The 20,373-nt window shown below is 39.5% G+C and overlaps 1 protein-coding gene across 2 annotated transcripts in view; it reads right to left on the reverse strand.

Annotated features, from left to right (window-relative positions):
* COL19A1 (collagen type XIX alpha 1 chain) overlaps positions 1–20,373 on the reverse strand; it is a 373,303-nt gene that overhangs the window by 308,517 nt on the left and 44,413 nt on the right. For both annotated transcript variants that reach the window (XM_059942115.1, XM_059942114.1), the window contains exons 5-6: positions 3,858–3,981; positions 1,531–1,806 (exon numbers count right to left, since the gene is read on the reverse strand). In XM_059942115.1, the coding sequence (XP_059798098.1) occupies positions 1,531–1,806; positions 3,858–3,981 (400 nt within the window). The remainder of the gene's footprint in view (positions 1–1,530; positions 1,807–3,857; positions 3,982–20,373) is intronic.

The following is a 20,373-nucleotide window of genomic DNA, read 5'->3' on the forward strand; positions in this document are numbered from 1 at the left end:
CTGCTGGAAGTCACACCTCTGAGGTTTAGCTGCTGGACTCCACTTCCTCCCTGACCCTGAAGAGACCTTTCTGAAAGGTCTGTCTAGGACTGTTGTCATTACAATTAACACTGTGATTATTATTGGCAGTCACCATTGCCTGACACAGACTTGATCCATCGTTCTGACACAGACTGAGCCTTTAAGATCTTTGAGAGAAGAGCAGATTTTGCTGTTGTTGTTTTCCACTCTTTTATGCCAGGGTTGAACGGCATGTCTGGCCCTAAATAAATAAATGAATACACAGAAAACTGACCACATACTATGCACTATGGCACATACGCTATGCAATTATAACGAGGGAGTCTACCAATATTATTTTATAATTTAGGATACCGAGACTCAGATAAATTAAGAGTGAGCAAGATAAATGAGCAGATCATGAGAGTTAAGTGGATGAGCTAGGATTTACAATCACATCTGTCTGATCCCCAAGCAAGCTCACTCTCCCTGATGCCATGATGTCTTATGTCCAGAATTGGCTTCTCCTGCTCTGGGGTATTTTGATAATCATCACTGAACCCTAGTTATGACATTCTCACTGATTTGTTCATTGTGTCTGAGAGAAGACAGTTTAAAAATAATATTTTATTGGAGATATATATATATATATACACACACACACATATATAATATCTATCCATCTGTCATCTATCTCTGATGCCTTCCACAAGGGCCTTTAGAAATAATATGCTGGCCAAACATCTATGAGCACAGAACCGTACTTTTGAAACAAAATTGAACTGTTAAGGGCTTTGCGTTAACAATTCCTATTGGTGACCTGCATTCAGATTATTTTTATGGGTTTTCCCATCATTCCACCCATAAGAAAATGTGAAGTCATCAAATTTAGATATATCCCCCTTTTTAAACATTATAGGCCTTTGGGAAATTAATAATAAATCTGTATCATGTGAGCATCAAATATAATTTTTAAAGAAACTTTTCATCTGAAAAGGTTTTACTAGACAATTGTTCTCATCCAAATGACCTACTGTTGTGTTTCAGTCCAACAGAACTCTAAAAAAACATTATAAGCTAATGAAAAATATTCTGCAATACAAACACTTGTGATTCTGAGGATGAATAAATAGCTTATTATTCTTGAATGAAAACACCAGATAATCTGGAACCATTTAACTTAAATTTCATCTTTTTCCAGTCCTTTCTATTCAAGACATAGGAACTTAGACCAAGCTTACTTTTGTATAATATTTTCAATTTTTACTAACATTTAATTTTAATAACCTTATTTTTTAAGGCATAACCTAGTTCTTTTAAATTCACAGGCTAGGGAAAAATGGGTGAAAATAGATAGAAAATAATATATGTAAAAATATAGTTGGAAATACATAGCTATGCTTCACACATCTGATAGCAAATTAATTGAAACAGTGTTGAGAAGGGAATATCTTATACAGTTATTAAAGGAAAAAGGTTTTAATAAGATATTTTATTTTAATTTATAAATGTTACTAGTTCACAACTCACGTCCACAGGCTTGCCATCTGAAGCTCGGGTCGCAATAACAGTCCTTCCGTGGAAGTCCACAGTGCCCTTTCCATCAATATGCCGGCTTGCAACTAAGTTACAGTCTGTATAGACCGAAATGGCCCGGGATTGTATACTGAAGCCAAGTTTATGCCACTGACGATCAAACAAAGGACGGAGTTCTCGATTTTTAAAAATGTAGTTCAACACATCTCCCTCCACAGCTCGGAACATAACTTCCACCACCTTCTTTCCACCATCAACTACTATAGAAACCTGCAAAAATGCAAATGATCTTTAAATGTTTGAAATTCAGTTTTAAAAATTATTAAAGCACACAAATCAAAACTCAAGGTGCTACCATATGACCCAGCAATCCCACTACTGGGCATATACCCTGAGAAAAGCATAATTCAAAAAGACACATGCACCACAATGTTCACTGCAGCACTATTTACAATAGTCAGGACATGGAAGCAACCTAAGTGCCCATCAACAGATGAATGGATAAAGAAGATGTGGTACATATATACAATGGAATATTACCCATCCATAAAAAGGAACAAAATTGGGTCATTTGTAGTGATGTGGATGAAGCTAAAGTCTGTCATACAGAGTGAAGTAAGTCAGAAAGAGAAAAACAAATATTGAATATTAACGCATATATATGGAATCTAGAAAAATGGTATAGATGAACCTATTTGCAGGGCTGGAAAAGAGATGCAGACGTAGAGAACGAACTTGTGGACACAGAGGGGAAGTGGAGGGTGGGACGAATTGAGAGACTAGCATGGACATATATACACCACCAAATGTAAAATAGCTAGCTAGTGGGAAGCTGCCACATAGCACAGGGAGCTCAGCTCGGTGCTTTGTGACCACCTAGAGGGGTGGGATAGGGAGGGTGGGAGGGAGGCTCAAGAGGGAGGAGATATGGGGATATATGTACACATATAGCTGATTCACTTTGTTGTACAGCAGAAACTAACACAACACTGTAAAGCAATTATACTCCAATAAAAAATAAAATAATTGAAAAAAAACTCAAGCTGCATGTTAGTAGAACAGAGGCACTCAGTAAAATGTTTTAGATGATACTTGCGTCTGTCAGATTTGTTAACATATAAGAACAGCAAACATCCAGCTACAAAAATGGTTTAAATATGGGATATCTGGTGAATGTAATATGCTCCTTTCTTGAGAGGACATCTAGGAGTGTGTGTGTGTGTGTGTGTGTGTGTGTGTGTGTGTATCTAAGTATATACATAATTCTGTATGAGTGATTCAAGAATTAAATGTTACTAATTTAAAAACAATAAGAAATGATCACTTCTCTTAGCATGGAAACTGAGATCAACTTCTTTAACCTTTGATGATTTGCATGGTGCCAAGAAAATACATTTTCATAGAGGACATATTCTTTCTGTTCAAGTCATATTTCCATCTTAATATTGTGACTATATAATAACATATTAAAAGACCAGTGAAATGAAAAACATTTCAATGGATATGTATGGAAATAAACACAGATGGATGGTGCCCGTAAGTAATTGTGATGTTTACCTCCTCTCCCTGGAGCACCTGCGTCCCCTCCTTTCTGCCCAAATGCCACATCTCCCACAAGTATTCCTAGACCCCTGCTCTTCTCGTGTCCCATCTGGGGAAGCCGTCCTTTCCATGCTCGCACAGTCCCCACCCAACTCCCAGCTGTCCTCGGCCACCACACTTGTCACCCTGTGGTCATGCTCCAATAGGCTGTTCCCATACGTGGCATCCCCAGACCTACGTGCTCCCTGAGAAAAGGAATCACGCTTTGCCAGTCTCTTATCTTTGTCACTAACTAGCATCTAGCATGTGTTCAATTATTTTTATTGATGGAATCAATATTTATATCGCATCTCTTAATTCACTAAGGATTTTCAGAGGAAACAATGAACAGCTTTAAAATAATGTATAATATCAAAAATAATAGGAAATGAAGAAGTCGTTAGTGAGGTGGTCTTGGTGTCAATGAAGCAGTTGTAAAGGAAGGGTAGTTAGAGTGTCTTCAGACAAAAATAGGAACCTAGTAGAAAAAAACAAACAGAAAAACAAAACAAAAACAGAAAACAAACTAATCTTGCCTCACCCACCAGGCTCTCCCATTACAAATCTCAGCAAGATCCTTCTAACTCTGAGAATACTCGCATTTCCCTGTGGATGATTCCTCTAAATGACAGAATATCCGTGCGTGAGGTCTGCTCCCAAATTTATGCCCACAGTTCCAAGATTCACCTGGCCTAATCCCACCAGAGGACACAGATCAGTACATCTCTCTGGTTCCTTACCTGTGGCATATTCTGCTGGTTTAAAACCTGCCACAGAAACCACCGTTCCTTTTTGGTGCTTCTTCGTACCCGAAACACGGCTGCTATGGCGAACTCCTCAGGAAGGCCTTTGGGAAACACCTTACTGTGGGAGAAAAACAAAGAACCATTGTGGGAAAACTGAAGGCAAGGACAGAAAATCTCGGTATGAAGGTCTCTGCAACACAACATCTTAGTCACATTTTCTCAATGAGTTTAGAATTCATTATGCATGTTTATAGCATTCTACCAAATGCATACATGGACACATCCACGCCTATTTTTACCTATGGAATTTGTATCCTTGTTCTTTCCCTTTCAAAAAATTTCCCGGGAAGCTGTTGTTAAAGCTTGAGGTGTGTAAAAGCGAGTGACTACACTATAGTACTATGGGGCAACATTCATTTACTGAACAAGATGTTCCAACAGAATCTCAGAATTCACTGCAGTCTCGCAAACAGTAGACATTTATAGAGGAAATAAATAGTACCCCTAGGCTTTTTTTAAATTTTATTTATTTATTTATTTATTTATGGCTGTGTTGGGTCTTCGTTTCTGTGCGAGGGCTTTCTCTAGTTGGGGCAAGTAGGGGCCACTCCTCATCGCGGTGCGCGGGCCTCTCATTATCGCGGCCTCTCTTGTTGCGGAGCACAGGCTCCAGATGCGCAGGCTCAGTAGTTGTGGCTCACGGGCCCAGCTGCTCCGCGGCATGTGGGATCTTCCCAGACCAGGGCTCGAACCCGTGTCCCCTGCATTGGCGGGCAGATTCTCAACCACTCCGCCACCAGGGAAGCCCTACCCCTAGGCTTTATCTGTAGAGAGAATTACAGAGCATTTCAAAGAACACTGCTGGCAATTAAATGTATACTTCCAAAGAACTTTTGTCATATTAAACCCTTGCAAAATGAACTCCTAATTCTGATTTCCTAGTAGGTATCAATTTAGGACTGAAACTAAATATAATAAAGACATTTTAGCTTATTTTTTATTCTTACAGAAAATAAGTAAATTATTTCTAGGTAGCAGAGAGAAGCCTAAAGACAGTCCAAATATGCTTCTGCCTCAACCTTGTTTCAAAATACTGGTCTCACTGGATCCATGAAGAAACTTGGGGAAAAAAATTCACCATGAACATAAATCATATTTAGACTTTCATTGGAAAACATGGAGAGATACATTCCTCCAAGTTGACTTTTAAAGTTATCTGCATTGTATGTAAAAACTCTGCAAGGCAGGAATCTTGCTTTTCTTTCAAGAAATCATGAGGAGTAGTAGGTAAGAATTCTCTTAAGGATTAACACAGCCAGAAGTTGTTTATATAAATAAAACATCATACATTGAGATGGTAACTACTCACTGGGAATATCACACCAAGGTCCACTGAAACTGACAACCAAACTCACGGAGAATTCTGAAACTTTGGTTTTACACTTTGTGTTAGAGAAAAAGTCACAAGTGGTAGGGAAATCAGGAACAAACATGAAAAAAAAAAAAGCTATGCTGGCCTAAAGTTCTTAGTTGGTTAAACTCACGCACGTGCGCACGCACACACACACACACACTTACGTATATAGTGTATGAATGTAGGTATATGTACATAAGCATACCTCAGGGATATTGCAGGTTTGGGGCCAGCTCACTGGAATAAAGTGAATATCACAATAAAGTGGGTCACACGAATTTTTTGGTTTTCCAGTGTGTGTAAAAGTTGTGTTTACACTATGCTGTACTCTATTCCATGTGCAACAGCATTATATCTAAAAACGTACATACCTTAATTTTTTAAATGCTTTACTGCTGAAAAGAAATATGCTAACCATCATCTGACAACCCAGGGTTGCCACAAACCTTCAATTTGTAAAAAATCCAGTATCTATGAAGTGCAATAAAGTGAAACACAATAAAAGGAGGTCTGCCTCTAAATATATATAAACTCTAGTTTTACCTTTTTCACTAACCTGCTTACCCCCAGTCCGGAGGCTTTCTGGCTCTCAGATCTTGTCTGGCTGGCTGAAGAAAGAGGAGGCAACCCGGGGCCTCATTTTCATCACACACACACACACACACACACACACACACACACACCCCTCTCCAGCCTCCACAGAGGCTGGCTGGTGCCTCCCCGGGATGAGCCTCTCCCGTGCCCGGGGAGGTACCCCAGCCCACGTGCCAGCAGCACCCCGCCCTGCGGTTCCGAGGTTCTAACTTCCTCCTCTCTGCTGCCTGTGACCCCACTGCTTCCCGTCTTCTAAGAATGTATTTTGTCTGTCTCTGTGGCTTCATCTCCCACTCTACAGTCATTTCTGCACTTTAGAGGATAAAACTCCATCTCCCATCTCTCCCTCACCGACGCCCCTCTTATCTCGGTTTACAAATGTATGCATATCTTCACCCTCTCCCCTGCTGTAAAACAGACAAAACTCCCTCCATCCTCGCTACAGCATTATATTACCCTTCCAGGTATCCACCAAGTTTCTTAAATGAAGACTCAGAATGTCACACTGTCACAGCCCTCCGCCCTGAGCCGTCCTGCATTCTAAGAGCAGTCCCGTAAGCTCTCGCGAGGATGCTCACGGTGCGCCCCTGTTCCCGAGGCGGGCCGTCACGTGAGCGCTCTCACCCAATCGGCGAGGGGGCCTGGGGCGGGGCGGGTGGGGGAGCCGCGGTTCCCGCCAGAAAGGAGCGCGCCGCTGCGGGCCTGAGGGGGAACCGCAGCGGCCGACCGAGGGGAGCTGGAGACGCCGCAGGGCAATGTAGGAGGAGCCCGGGCAGCGGCCACAGTCACGATGGCAAAAACAGCCTAGCTTACCCAGTCAAGAAGTTAATACAAGAACCGGATGGGCTTATCTCCAAATGGGATTTCCACCCATAATGAATAACTGCGGGATTTGTACTGGGGATGGCGAGCGGATCAGAAAATGTGTCCTTCGGAATTCAGGCAATATCCCTGCTGTGGAAGCTTGTCAGTTTTTTTGACTTTTGCTTTTAATTAGGATGTTGGAAAATAATGAAAAGATAACCCCTTTTTAAACTTAAGGAATTCCCCCCTCCCCCTCCGCCAAGCACTGCAAGGTCGATCATTTCTGGAGCATCTGGAATGTTGAAGTACCGACGGTCACTCTTCACCCTCGCCCTAAAAAGACGACCTCCCCCTCTTTCGGTTTCCGCCCTTCACGCGCCTGAATCTCATCCCGAGGGAGAAAACCCACGACACTAGGGGCTCTCAGAGCGCGCCTGCGCGGAGACAAGTCCCCGAGTTCGGAACCCCTTTGGACCACTTGGAGGAAAATTGTCATATGGGTTCCGACCTAGATTTTAGGCCGAAACTTGGTGACGGGAGGGGCCCCTTGGGTACTTGAAGAAGGAGGCGAGTGGAAACCGCTATGGGCCAGGCCGTGGTCATCATCGCCTGGACGGAGGGCTCGAGTGACCCACCAGGCGGCACGGTGGCTACAGTGAACTGAATTCTGCAGGAGGATGTAACCGGGTCACAGAAGAGGCCGGAGGAGACGGGGCAGCTGGAGGCCGGTCCGAGGGCTGAGCTGGTGAGTCCTGGGGAGGCCCTTTCGGATGCTCTGCGCCGAACGAGGAGGGGGCGCTGAGCCCGGGCCGCAGACAGGCGTGGACGTGCGGGGGCTGCCCGGGCTGACGGGGGCGGAGACCGCGCTCGCGGGGGACAGGCCTCAGCGGGGCCGGCATCCTGTCCAAGGGACGGTGCCCGCGGTCGCCCTGCAGGATCTCCTGGGCCAAACCCAGGCCCGTCTCCTCCCGCCACGCCTTTGGGGCAGGCCGGGCCATCCGCGAGTGGAACACAGGGTCCAGTCCCAGAGGACTGTGTCCCGGGCCACTGTCCCCAGTGTCCAGCCCCAGAGGGCTGTGTCCCGGGCCACTGTCCCCGGAGTCCAGCCCCAGAGGGCTGTATCCCGGGCCACTGTCCCCGGAGTCCAGCCCCAGAGGGCTGTGTCCCAGGCCACTGTCCCCGGAGTCCAGCCCCAGAGGGCTGTGTCCCGGGCCACTGTCCCCGGTGTCCAGCCCCAGAGGACTGTGTCCTGAGCCACTGTCTCCGAGCTCCTCCTCCCCCACCCGTGCTCCCACATGGCCCCTCCCGCCTCCATGCCATCCCAGGGGGCAGATCTCCCCAGAACCAGTGCTGCTGGAATCCAGAGGCCTCTGGGTCCGGCCCTTCACTCCTCACCCAGGGACACCATCACCCAGATGGCTAATGGCGAGTGAGTTGGGCTGCGGGCCAGGTCCTGTGACTTCCGATGCAGAATTCTTTCCAACACGGAAAGCCGTTGGGGTATTCAGTCCCGCGTACCCTGTGATTTGCCGGTGGTTCCGTGAAGTTCCGGTGTGTCACTGCCGCCCTGGTAGGCTTGTTCACGCCTACTTAACAGTGCTGGTCACCTTAGCCACGTAGTGACTATTGGGTGTCAGTGGGCGGCTGGAACCCTTGGGTCAGCTCCCTGCCCACCTCCTGTTCCAACAGACACTCCAGGGACGTCGCTGGTAAGCAGTCACTAAGGTTGGTGAAGAGACCCCCAGACAGTGGGAAGAATAAAAGGGGGCACTCTGTAGGGTCAGCTCTGGTCAGCATGGCCGCCAGACTTAAAAACCTCACCCAGAGTGAGGAGGACAGGAGAGACCTGGCACCATGTTTAAGAACCCAGAAGGGTGACTTTGGAAATGTCTGTTTTTGTTATTGGCTTCTCATCAGCACAATGACAGATGTCTCTGTGCTCATCTGTTATTAAGATCCTGTGGGTAAAACTGATAAAAGCAGTCAAAATAAAATAAAGTAAAATGAAATGAAATAATATAAAAGGTAAAGTAAAATAAAATAAAAGTATTCCCAATCACCTAATCCCCTGGCCTCTTCTAAATCCTCACTCCCCTTGGTCCTTCTGAAGTTTTTAACACTGAAGACATCCTGTCTTCATTGATATAAACCAAGAGTCACAACCACATGACTCTAGGGCCCAGCCAGGAAACTGGAATGTAAGCTTCCTAAGGTTCTTTGTCTATCCTGTTCACCAGCATCTAGAGCAGTGCCTGCACAAGGTAGGCACTCAATAAATATTATTAAAGGAATCAATTAATGCCCTGAATTCAGTTGCAAAAAATCTGTAAACCAAAATAAAAATAACATATGGCCCCCTCTAAGTCTAGCTTTAGTTTTTCTGTCTTGGATAGAAATGTGCATGTAAGAAATTTTCACTTTCCTCTTAAGAATTCTATAGTAAAAACAAATAGAGCAAGTGAGTTAATAACAGCACTGTTACCCATTCTCACGTAGAGGACACACACGTAGACTAAGGGAAATGCAGAGTCCAGCCCATCTACAGGGGCAGCTGCTAATTAGCTCCAGCCAACTCTTACCATATGGGGAAGCGGGTCCAGGGTTGCCAGTTCATCCCATTTTTCAAGACAAGCCAAATACCCAGATTTTTATCTGAGAAGTTTAGAGTTTTAATTTTGGCAACTGTTTCAGATTTTTCATAAACACTGTCCAGACCAACATTGTGCAAAACCAAACAAATCAGTGACTGCTAGTTAGCAAAGCTGGATCTACACAAATGTTTGCTGAATCCCCACAGAGGCTTACAAAGATGGAAAAAGGAAGATTCCTGCCTTAATCAGTTCTTAAAATCAGTTAGGAGAGGAAAATTAGAACTCTAGATTATGAACAGAAAACCTAGTATTAGGAATGGGACTGCTTTTAAAATCCTATAACAGCAGGAAAGTTTCAGTCCTTTTAAATTTATTGAGACTTGCTTTATGACATAACATATGGCCTACCCTGGAGAATGTTCCACATGCAGTTGAGAAGAATGTGTATTCTGCTGTTGTTAGGTGGAGTGTTCTACAGTCTGTTAGGTCTAAATAGCTTGTGGATTTGTGCAAGTATTCTATTCCCTTACTGGTCTTCTGTCTAATGTTCTATCTATTTTGAAAATGGGTTATTGAAGTCTCCAACTATTACTGTTGAATTGTCTACTTCTCCCTTCAATTCTGTGAGTTTTTGCTTCATGAATTTGGGGGCTTTGTTTTGGGGTACATATTTGTGATTGCTCTATTGTCTTGATGTATTGACACTCTTTTTAAATTTTTTTAATTCAAGTATAGTTGATGTACAATATTATATGTTACAGGTCTACAATATAGTGATTCACAATTTTTAAAGGTTATACTTCTTTTATAGTTATTATAAAGTATTGGTTATATTCCCCATGTTGTGCTTAGCCTTGTAACATTTTTTTCCATTGCCATCTTTATTTTTTAAAATTTTTTGAAGTATACTTCATTTACAATGTGCTAATTTCTTCAGTACAGCAAAGTTATTCAGTTATACATATATGTGTGTGTGTGTGTGTGTGTGTGTGTGTGTGTGTGTGTGTATATATATATATTCTTTTTCATAGTCTTTTCCATTATGGTTTGTCACAGGATATTGAATGTAGTTCCCTGTGCTATACAATAGGACCTTGTTGTTTATCCATCCTATATATAATAGTTTGCATCTGCTAATCCCAAACTCCCGATCCTTCCCTCCCCTACCGCCTATTCCCCTTGGCAACCACAAATCTGTTCTCTATATCTGTGAGTCTATTTATATTTCATAGATATATTGATTTGTGTCATATTTTAGATTCCACATATAAGTGACATCATATGGTATTTGTCTTTCTCTTTCTGATTTCAATTACTATGATAATCTCTAGGTCCATCCATGTTTCTGCAAATGGCATTATTTCATTCTGTTTGATGGCTCAGTAATATTCCATTGTACATATATATACCACATCTTCTTTATCCATTCATCTGTTGATGAACATTTAGGTTGTTTCTATGTCTTGGCTATTGTAAATAGTACTGCTATGAACATAGGGGTGAATGTATCCTTTTGAATTATAGTTTTGTCTGGGTGGGATTGTTAGATTATATTGCAACTCTATTTTTAGTTTTTTGAGGAACCTCCATACTGTTTTCCATAGTGGCTGCATCAATTTACATTCCCACCAATAGTGTAAGAGGGTTCCCTTTTCTCCACCCCCTCTCCAGCATTTGTTACTTGTAGACTTTTAATGATGGCCATTCTGCCTGGTGTGGGGTGGTACCTCATTGTAGTTTTGATTTGCAATTCTCTAATAATTAGCAATGTTGAGCATCTTTTCACGTGCCTATTGGCCATCTGTATATCTTCTTTGGATAAATCTCTGTTTAGGTCTTCTGCCCATTTTTTGATTGGGTTGTTTGCTTTTTTGTTATTGAGTTGTATGAGCTGTTTGTATATTTTAGAAATTAAGCCCTTGACAGTCGCATCATTTGCAGATAATTTCTCCCAGTCTGTAAGTTGTCTTTGCATTTTGTTTATGGTTTCCTTTGCTGTGCAAAAGCTTATAAGTTTGATTAGGTCCCATCTGTTTATTTTTGCTTTTATTTCCATTGCCTTGGGAGACTGACCTAAGAAAACATTGGTATGATTTATGTCAGAGAATGTTTTGCCTATGTTCTTTTCTAGGAGTTTTATGGTGTCTTATCTTATATTTAGGCCTTTAAGCCATTTTGAGTTTATTTTTGTGTATAGTGTGAGGGTGTGTCCTAACTTCATTAATTTACATGTGGCTGTCCAGCTTTCCCAACACCACTTGCTGAAGAGACTTTCTTTTCTCCATTGTATATTTGTGCCTCCTTTGTCGAAGATTAATTGACAGTAGGTGTGTGGGTTTATTTCTGGACTCTCTATTCGGTCCCATTGATCCATATGTCTGTTTTTGTGCCTGTACCATGCTGTTTTGATTACTGTAGCCTTGTAGTATTGTCTGAAGTCTGGGAAGGTTATGCCTCCTGCTTCGTTCTTTTTCTTCAGGATTGCTTTGGTAATTCTGGGTCTTTTATGGTTCCATATAAATTTTAGGATAATTTTTCTATTTCTGTGAAACATGTCATGGGTAATTTAATAGGGATCACACTAAATCTGTAGATTGTTTTGGATATTATGGCCATTTTAACAATATTAATTCTTCCAATCCAAGAGCATGGGATATCTTTCCATTTCTTTGAGTCATCTGTAATTTCCTTTATTAATGTTTTGTAGTTCTCAACATGTAAGTCTTTCACCTCCTTGGTGAGGTTTATTTATAAGTATTTTATTTTGGGGGAGTGCGATTTTAAAAGGTAATGCTTTTTTACTTTCCCTTTCTTATATTTCATTGTTAGTGTAAAGAAATGCAACCAAATTCTGTATGTTAATCTTGTATCTTGCTACCTTGCTGAATTCATTTATCAGTTCTAATAGTTTTTGTGTGGAGTCTTTAGGGTTTTCTATATATATTATTATATCATCTGCATATAGTGACAATTTTACCTCTTCCCTACCAATTTGAATACCTTTTATTTCTTTTTCTTGTCTGATTGCTGTGGCTAGGACTTCCAATACAATGCTGAAGAGAAGTAGTGAGAGTGGGCATCCTTGTCTTGTTCCAGATTTTATCAGGAAGGCTTTCAACTTTTCACCATTGATTATTATATTGGCTGTGGGTTTATTGTAAATAGCTTTTATTATGCTGAGATATGTTACCTCTATACACACTTTCATAGTGATTTTTATCATGAATGGATGTTGAATTTTATCAAATGCTTTTTCTGCATCTATTGAGATGATCTTGTGGTTTTCATCCTCTCATTTGTTGATGTGGTGTATCCCATTGATTGATTTGCATATGTTGAACCATCCTTGTGACCCTTGGGTGAATCCAACTTGGTCATGGTGTATGAACTTTTTTATGTGTTGTTTGATTCAGTTTGCTAATATTTTGTTGAGAATTTTTCAGCCTATAATCATCAAAGATATTGGCCTGTAATTTTCTTTTTTGGTAGTGTTTTTGTCTGGTTTCGGTATCAGGGTGATGGTGGCTTCATAGAATGTCTTTGGGAGTGTTCCTTCCTCTTCAGTCTTTTGGAAGAGTTTGAGAAGGATCAGTATAAGTTCTCCTTTGTATGTTTGGTAGAATTTCCCAGTGAAGCCATCGGGTGCTGGACTTTTGTTTGTAGGGAGTTTTTTTTATTACAGATACTATTTCATTTCTAGGGATCTGTCTGTTCAAGTTATCTGTTTCTTCTTGATTCAGTTTTGGTGGGCTGTATGTTTCTAGAAAGTTTTCCATTTCTTCTAGGTTGTCAAATTTGTTGGCATAGAATTGTTCATAGTATTCCCTTATGGTTTTTTGTATTTCCGTGGTATCAGTTGTGAGTTCTTCTCTTTCATTTCTTATTTTGTTTATTTGGGCCTTGTCTCTTTTTTCTTGGTGAGCCTGGCCAGAGATCTGTCAATTTTACTTATGCTTTCAAAGAACCAGCTCTTGGTTTTATTGACTTTTCCTAATGTTTAAATCTCTACTTTATTTATTTCCTCTCTGATCTTTATTATCTCCTTCCTTCTGCCGACTTTAGGTTTTGTTTGTTTTTCTTTTTCTGATTTTTTTAAGTGGTAGTTTAGGTTGTTTATTTGAGATTTTTCTTGTTTCTTAAAGAAGGCCTATATCACTATGAAATTCCCTCTAAGAACTGCTTTTGCTACATGCCATAGAATTTGTATGGTTGTGTTTTCATTGTCATTTGCCTCAAGGTATATTTTAATTTCTTCTTTGATTTCATCACTGACCCATTGGTTTTTTAATAGCATGTTGTTTAGTCTTCATGTAATTGTTTTTTTCTTGTTTCTTTTTCTGTGGTTGATTTCTTGTCATGCCACTGTGGTCAGAAAAGATGCTTGAAATAATTTCTATACTCTTAAATTTGTTCAGGCTTGTTTTGTGCCCTAGTATATGGTCAATCCTAGAGAATGTTTCATGTGTACTTGAAAAGAATGTGTATTCTGCTTTTTTTGGATGTAATGTCCTGAAGATATCAATTAAGTCTAACTATTCTACTGTATCATTTAGTATCTTTGTTGCCTTATTGATTTTCTGTCTTGAAGATCTGTCCATTGATGTGAGAGTGGTGTTAAAGTCTTCTACTGTTATTGTGTTCCTGTCAGTTTCTCCCTTTATGGCTTAATATTTGTTTTATGTATCTGGGTGCTCCTATATTGGGTGTGTATACGTTGACAAGTGTAATATCCTCTCCTTGTATTGATCCTTTTAGCATTATATAGTGTTCTTCTTTATCTTTCTTTATAGCCTTTGTTTTAAAGTCTGTTTTGCCTGCTATGAGTATTGCAACCCCCGTTTCTCGTCATTTCCATTTGCGTGAAATATCTTTTTCCATCCCCTTGCTTTTAACGTATATATGCCCTTTGCCCTAAAGTGGGTCTCTTGTAGGCAGCATGTTGTAGGCTCTTGTTTTTTTATCCAATCTGCCACTCTGTGTCTTTTGATTGGAGCATTTAGTCCATTGACATTTAAGGTAATTATTGATAAATATACATTTATTTCCATTTTAAACCTTGTTTTGCCATTTATTTTATGTTTCTTCTTTGTCCTTTTCTTTTTCTTTTTGTTTTTCCTTTTGTGGTTTGATGATTTTCTTTCGTATTATGCTTATGTTCTCTTCTTTTTGTTTTTTGTGACTCTATTGTATGTTTTTGATTTGCGGTTGCCCTGTTTTTCACGTATGTCAACCCCTTCCTATATCTACTTGCTTTAGAGTGGTAGTCGTATAGGCTCAAACACATTCTAGAAAAAAAACTACATGTTTTTACTCTCCTCCCCCACATTTTATGATTTTGATGTCCTCTTTTGCATCTACATGTTCACCTTTTTGCTGTTCACTGTAGTTATCACTTTTCCATAAATTTTTTGTTTTTCGTTTTTTTTTAAATCTGTGTACTGGTTTATTTAAGTGATTTGGTTTCCAACTGTGATTTTCTCTTTCCTATAGGTTCTTACTTCTTTTCTATTTAGAGAAGACCTTTCAATATTTCCTTTAGGGTAGGTTTAGTATTGCTGTATTCTTTTAGTTTTTGCTTGTCTGAGAAATTCTTTATCTCTCCTTCTATTCTAAATGATAATCTTGCTGGGTAGAGTATCCTAGGTTGCAGATTTTTCCCTTTCAGGACTTTGAATATATCTTGCCACTCCCTTCTGGCCTGCATCATTTTTGTAGAGAAATCAGCTGATAGCCTTACAAGGGGTTCCCCTGTAATTAACTCTTTGTTTTTCTCTTGCTACCTTTAGAATCCTCTCTTTAACTTTTGCCATTTTTATTATAATATGTCTTGGTGAAAGTCTGTTTCGATTTATCTTGTTTGGGATCCTCTGTGTTTTCTGTATCTGAATATCTGTTTCCTTTTTTAGGTTTGGGAAGTTTTCAGCCATAATTTCTTCAAATACATTTTCAATCCCCTTTTCTCTTCTCCTTCTGGTATCCCTATTATGTATAGATTGGCACACTTTATATTATCCCACAGGTCTCATATTGCTTTCATTTTTTTTTTTCATTTGGCTTTCTGTCTGCTGTTTTAATTGGGTGACTTCTATTATTCTATCTTCTAGATCACTTATTTGTTCTTCTGCATTATTCATTCCACTATTCATAGCCTTTAGTTAAGCTTTCATCTCTTCAAATGAATTCTCTAATCTTTCTTGGCTCCTCCTTATAGTTTCTACTTCCTTTTTACAGTAATCTGCATTTCTATTGATAATTTTTTAATTCCTTCAGCATTTTCATTACCTCCTTTTCGAACTCAGTGTCTATTAGACTGAAGAGGTCTGTTTCATTGTTTGTTCTTTCAGGGGAATTCTCTCGATCTTTTAATTGGGAGTGGTTCCTCTGCTGCTTCATTTAACTTATATTTCTCTTACTTTGTGAGTTTAGGAGAAACAATTATCTACTGTGGTCTTGGAGAGCTATTTATATGTGGGAACATCCCTGTGTAGCCTGTGTGGGTTTAATATTTTTTGGGTGCTAGGGCTGTTTTTGGTATGGATGCCTGACGACTCTTTCCTCAGTATATGCTGGCCGTTATCCCCTTGATAGGTGAGACTGATGTTGTGGAGACCAGAGCCTACACTGGATATTGAGCAGGACCTCCTCTTTGCTCTGTGGTTGTCACTACCCCATCAGGTACAGGGTCTGCTCCTTAGTTGTTGGAGTAGAAGCCCCCAGATCCATTTCTGAGCTGCTTTTCTGATCTGCAGTGTTGGGATTAGAGCACTCCCACTGGGAGAGGAGCCACTGAGTATTCCTCTGCTGGAGCTGTGAGTGTGCTCTGTTGTGTCACCTTTCACCCATTATGTGGACTAGCTCATGTTACATATAATAGTTTGTACCTCTTAATCCCCTACCCCAAAGTTGCCCCTTCTCCCTTCCCTCTTCCCACTGGTAACCACTAGTTTGTCCTCTATATCTGTGAGCCTGCTTCTTTTCTATTTTATCACTAGTTTGTTGTATTTCTTAGATTCCACATACAAGTGATATCATACAGTATTTGTCTTTCTCTGTCTGACTTATTTCACTTAGCAAAATACCCTCCAAGTCAATCCATGATTTTTTTTTTTTTTTAGTATTCCATTGTATATATACACCACATCTTCTTTATCCATTTATCTGTTGATGTACACCTAGGTTGTGTCCATACCTTGGCAATTGTAAATAATGCTGCTATGAACACTGGGGTGCATGTATCTTTTTGAATTAATGTTTTTTGTTTTTTTGGATATATACCCAGAAGTGGAATTGCTGGATCATATGGTAGTTTTATTTTTAGTTTTTTGAGAAGCCTCCACACTGTTTTCCACAGGGGCTGCACCAATTTACATTCCCACCAACAGTGTACAAGGGTTCCCTTTTCTCCACATCCTTGCCAACACTTGTTATTTGTGTTCTTTTTGAGGTTGGCCATTCTGGCATGTGTGAGGTGACACATCATTATCAAAATGCCCTTCCTTGTCTCTTCTAATAGCTTCTCCTTAATTCCATTTTGTCTGATATTAGTGCTATGGACTGTATTATGTCTCCCGTAAATTCAAATGTTGAAGCCCTAACCCCCAATGTGATGGTATTTGGAGATGGGGCCTTGGGGAAGTAATTAGGTTCACATGAGGTCATGAGGGTGTGGTCCTCATGATGGGATTAGTGCCCTTATAAGAAGAAACTAGAGAGCTCCTCCTCACCCTCTCTCTCTCTCTCTGTCGTGTGAAGACACAGAGAGAAGACAGCTACAGCAAGCCAGAAAGTGAGTCCTTACCAGTACCATGCTGGTACCCTGATCTTGAACTTCTGGCCTTCAGAACTGTGAGAAATAAATTTCTATTGTTTAAATTACCCAGTCCATGGTATCTTGTTATGGCAGCCCAAGCTAAGATAATTAGTGTAGCCACTCAAGGGTCTTTCAATTTCTGTTTTCATGATATATCTTTTCCCCTTTACTTTTAATGAATCCTTTTTACTTTCACTTTGAATCTAACGTGTATTTTCTTTTTTGACAGCATATAGTTAAATTCTGTTTTCTGTTTTAATCCATTCTGCAAACCTTTGCCTTTTTATTTAAGTGTTTAATATTTATATTTAATACAATTACTGCTAAAGTAGGATTTGTGTTTGTTATTTTCCTATTTGTTTTCTCCGTATTTCATCTTTTTTTTTTTAGTTTCTTTGTTCCTCTATTACTGCCTTCTTTTGTGTATAATATGTATTTTCCAGTGTGCCATTTTTATTCCCTTGTTTTGTTTACTGTGTTTTTTGAGGTATTTCCCCAGTGGTTGCCCTGAGAATTACAATTAACATCTTAAATTTACAACAATCTAGTTCAGATTGATACCAATTTAATTTCAATAGTATACAAAAATACTGCTCCTAAAAAGTGGTTTCCTCTTCCTTCCTTTGTGTTATTATTGTCTACAAACTGTGTCTTTAGACTTTATATGCCCATCAACTTAGATTTATAATTACTGCTGTATTTGTTTGTTTTTATGCAACTGTATTTTAAATCTGATAAAAGAATGAAAAAGTTACAAACAAAATACATTTATTCTGTTTTTTATATCTATCTATGTAATTAACTTTACCAGTGCTCTTTATTTCTTTGTGTGAATTTGAGTTTCTGTATAGTTTCCCTTCATTCAGCCTGAAGTAATTCTTTTAATATTTCTTGTAGGGAATATTTCCAAGTGATGAAGTGATGAATTCTCTCAGTTTTTATCTAAAAATATCTTAATTTCATATTCATTTATGAAGGATAGTTTTGCTGGATATAAAATTCTTTACTGGCATCCTTTTTCCTTTAGAACTTTGACTGTCATCCCACTGCCTTCTGGCTTCCATGATTTCTGATGAGAAATCAGGTTCTTTTATTGAGAACATCTTGTTGATCTCATGATGAACCATTTCTCTCTTGATGCTATTAAGATTCTCCCTTTGTCTTTTGGCAGTGACCAGGTGTTGATCTCTTTGAGTTTATCCTAGTTGGAATCCTTGACTTTCTTGAATGTGTAGATTAATGGTTTTCATCAAATTTGGGAAGTTTTCAGCCATTATTTCTTCAGATAGTCTTTCTGTCCTTTTTGTTTTCTCCTCTCCTTCTGAGATTTCTATTATGCGTATGTTGGTATGCATGATGCTGTCACACAGGTCTCTGAGGCTCTGTTCATTTTTCTTCATTTTTTTTTTCTCTTTTTCCTTCTAGACCATCTCATTTGACTTATCTTCAAGTTCTTTCTTTCTTCTGCCACCTCATATCTGCTCTCAAGCCCTCTTATAAATTTCTTATTTCTGTTACTGCAGTTTTCAACTCCAAAATTTTGTTTTGCTTCTTCCTAATAATTCCTATCTATTTATTGGTATTCTTCCTAATAATTCTTATCTATTTATTGGTATTTTATTGAGCTAACATTGGTTTATAAAATTATATAAGCCTCATTTATACACCATTATATTTCTACCTCTGTATACACTACAGCATGCTCACAACCAAAAATTTACTTTCCATCCGTCACCATACAGTTGATCCCCTTTACTCATTTTGCCCTCCCCCCTGCCCTTTCTCCTCTAATAACCACTACTCTGTTCCTTGTATTTACATGTTTGTTTTTGCTTGGTTTGGTTTGTTCATTTATTTTGTTTGTTTTTTATACTCCACATATGAGTGAAATCATACAGTATTTGTCTTTCTCTGTCTGACTTATTTCACTTAGCATAATACCATATAGATCCATACATGTTGTTGCAAGATGGCAAGATTTCATCTTTTTATGGCTGAGTAGTATTCCATTGTATTTATATAAATATGAACCACATCTTCTTTATCCATTGATGGGTACTTAGGTTGTTTCCCTATCTTGGCTATTGTAAATAATGTTGTGAGATAAACATAGGGGTACATATATCTTCTTGAATTAGTGTTTTGTCTTTTCTTTGGATAAAACTGAAAAGTGGAATAGCTGGGCCATATGATAGTTCAACTCTTAACTTTTTTAAGGAATCTTCATACTGTTTTCCACAGTGGCTGCACCAAGTTATATTCCTACCAACAGTGTATGAAGATTCTCTTTTCTCCACATCCTCACCAACACTTCTTATTTCGTACCTTTTTGATAATAGCCATTCTAACAGGCATAACTGATACTTCATTGTGGTTTTGATTTGCATTTTTTAAATAATTAGTGATGTTGAACATCTTTTAATGTGCCTGTTGGCCAACTGAATGTCTTCTTTGGAAAACTGTCTATTCATCTTCTGTGCCCATTTTTTTAACCAGGCTATTTGTTTTTAGTTGTTGTTGAATTGTATGAGTTCTTTATATATTTTGAATATTAACCCTTTATTGGATATATGATTTGCAAATGTCTTCTCCAATTTGGTAGGTTGTCTTTTTGTTTTGTTGGTCATTTCCTTTGCTGTGCATAAGACTTTTCATTTGATGCAATCCCATTTGCTTATTTTTTTTTATCATCTTTATTGGAGTATAAGTCCTTTACATTGTTGTGTTAGTTACTGCTGTATAACAAAGTGAATCAGCTATACATATACATATATCCCCATATCCCCTCCCTCTTGCGTCTCCCTCCCTCCCACCCTCCCTATCCCACCCCTCTAGGGGGTCACAAAGCACTGAGCTGATCTCCCTGTGCTATGTGGCTGCCTCCCACTAGCTATCTGTTCTACATTTGGTAGTGTATATATGTCAATGCCACTCTCTCACTTCGTCTCAGCTTACCCTTCCCCCTTCCTGTGTCCTCAAGTCCATTCTCTATGTCTGCCTCTTTATTCCTGTCCTGCCCCTACCCTAGGTTCTTCAGAGCCCTTTTTTTTTTTTAGATTCCATATATATGTGTTAGCATACGGTATTTGTTTTTCTCTTTCTGACTTACTTCACTCTGTATGACAGTCTCTAGGTCCATCCACCTCACTACAAATAACTCAATTTTGTTTCTTTTTATGGCTGAGTAATATTCCATTGTATATATGAAGCACATTTCTTTATCCATTCATCTGTCGATGGACACTTAGGTTGCTTCCATGTCCTGGCTATTGTAAATAGTGCTGCACTGAACATTGT

Source organism: Balaenoptera ricei, chromosome 12, assembly GCF_028023285.1.
Source record: "Balaenoptera ricei isolate mBalRic1 chromosome 12, mBalRic1.hap2, whole genome shotgun sequence".
NCBI classification, from domain to species: Eukaryota; Metazoa; Chordata; class Mammalia; order Artiodactyla; family Balaenopteridae; genus Balaenoptera; species Balaenoptera ricei.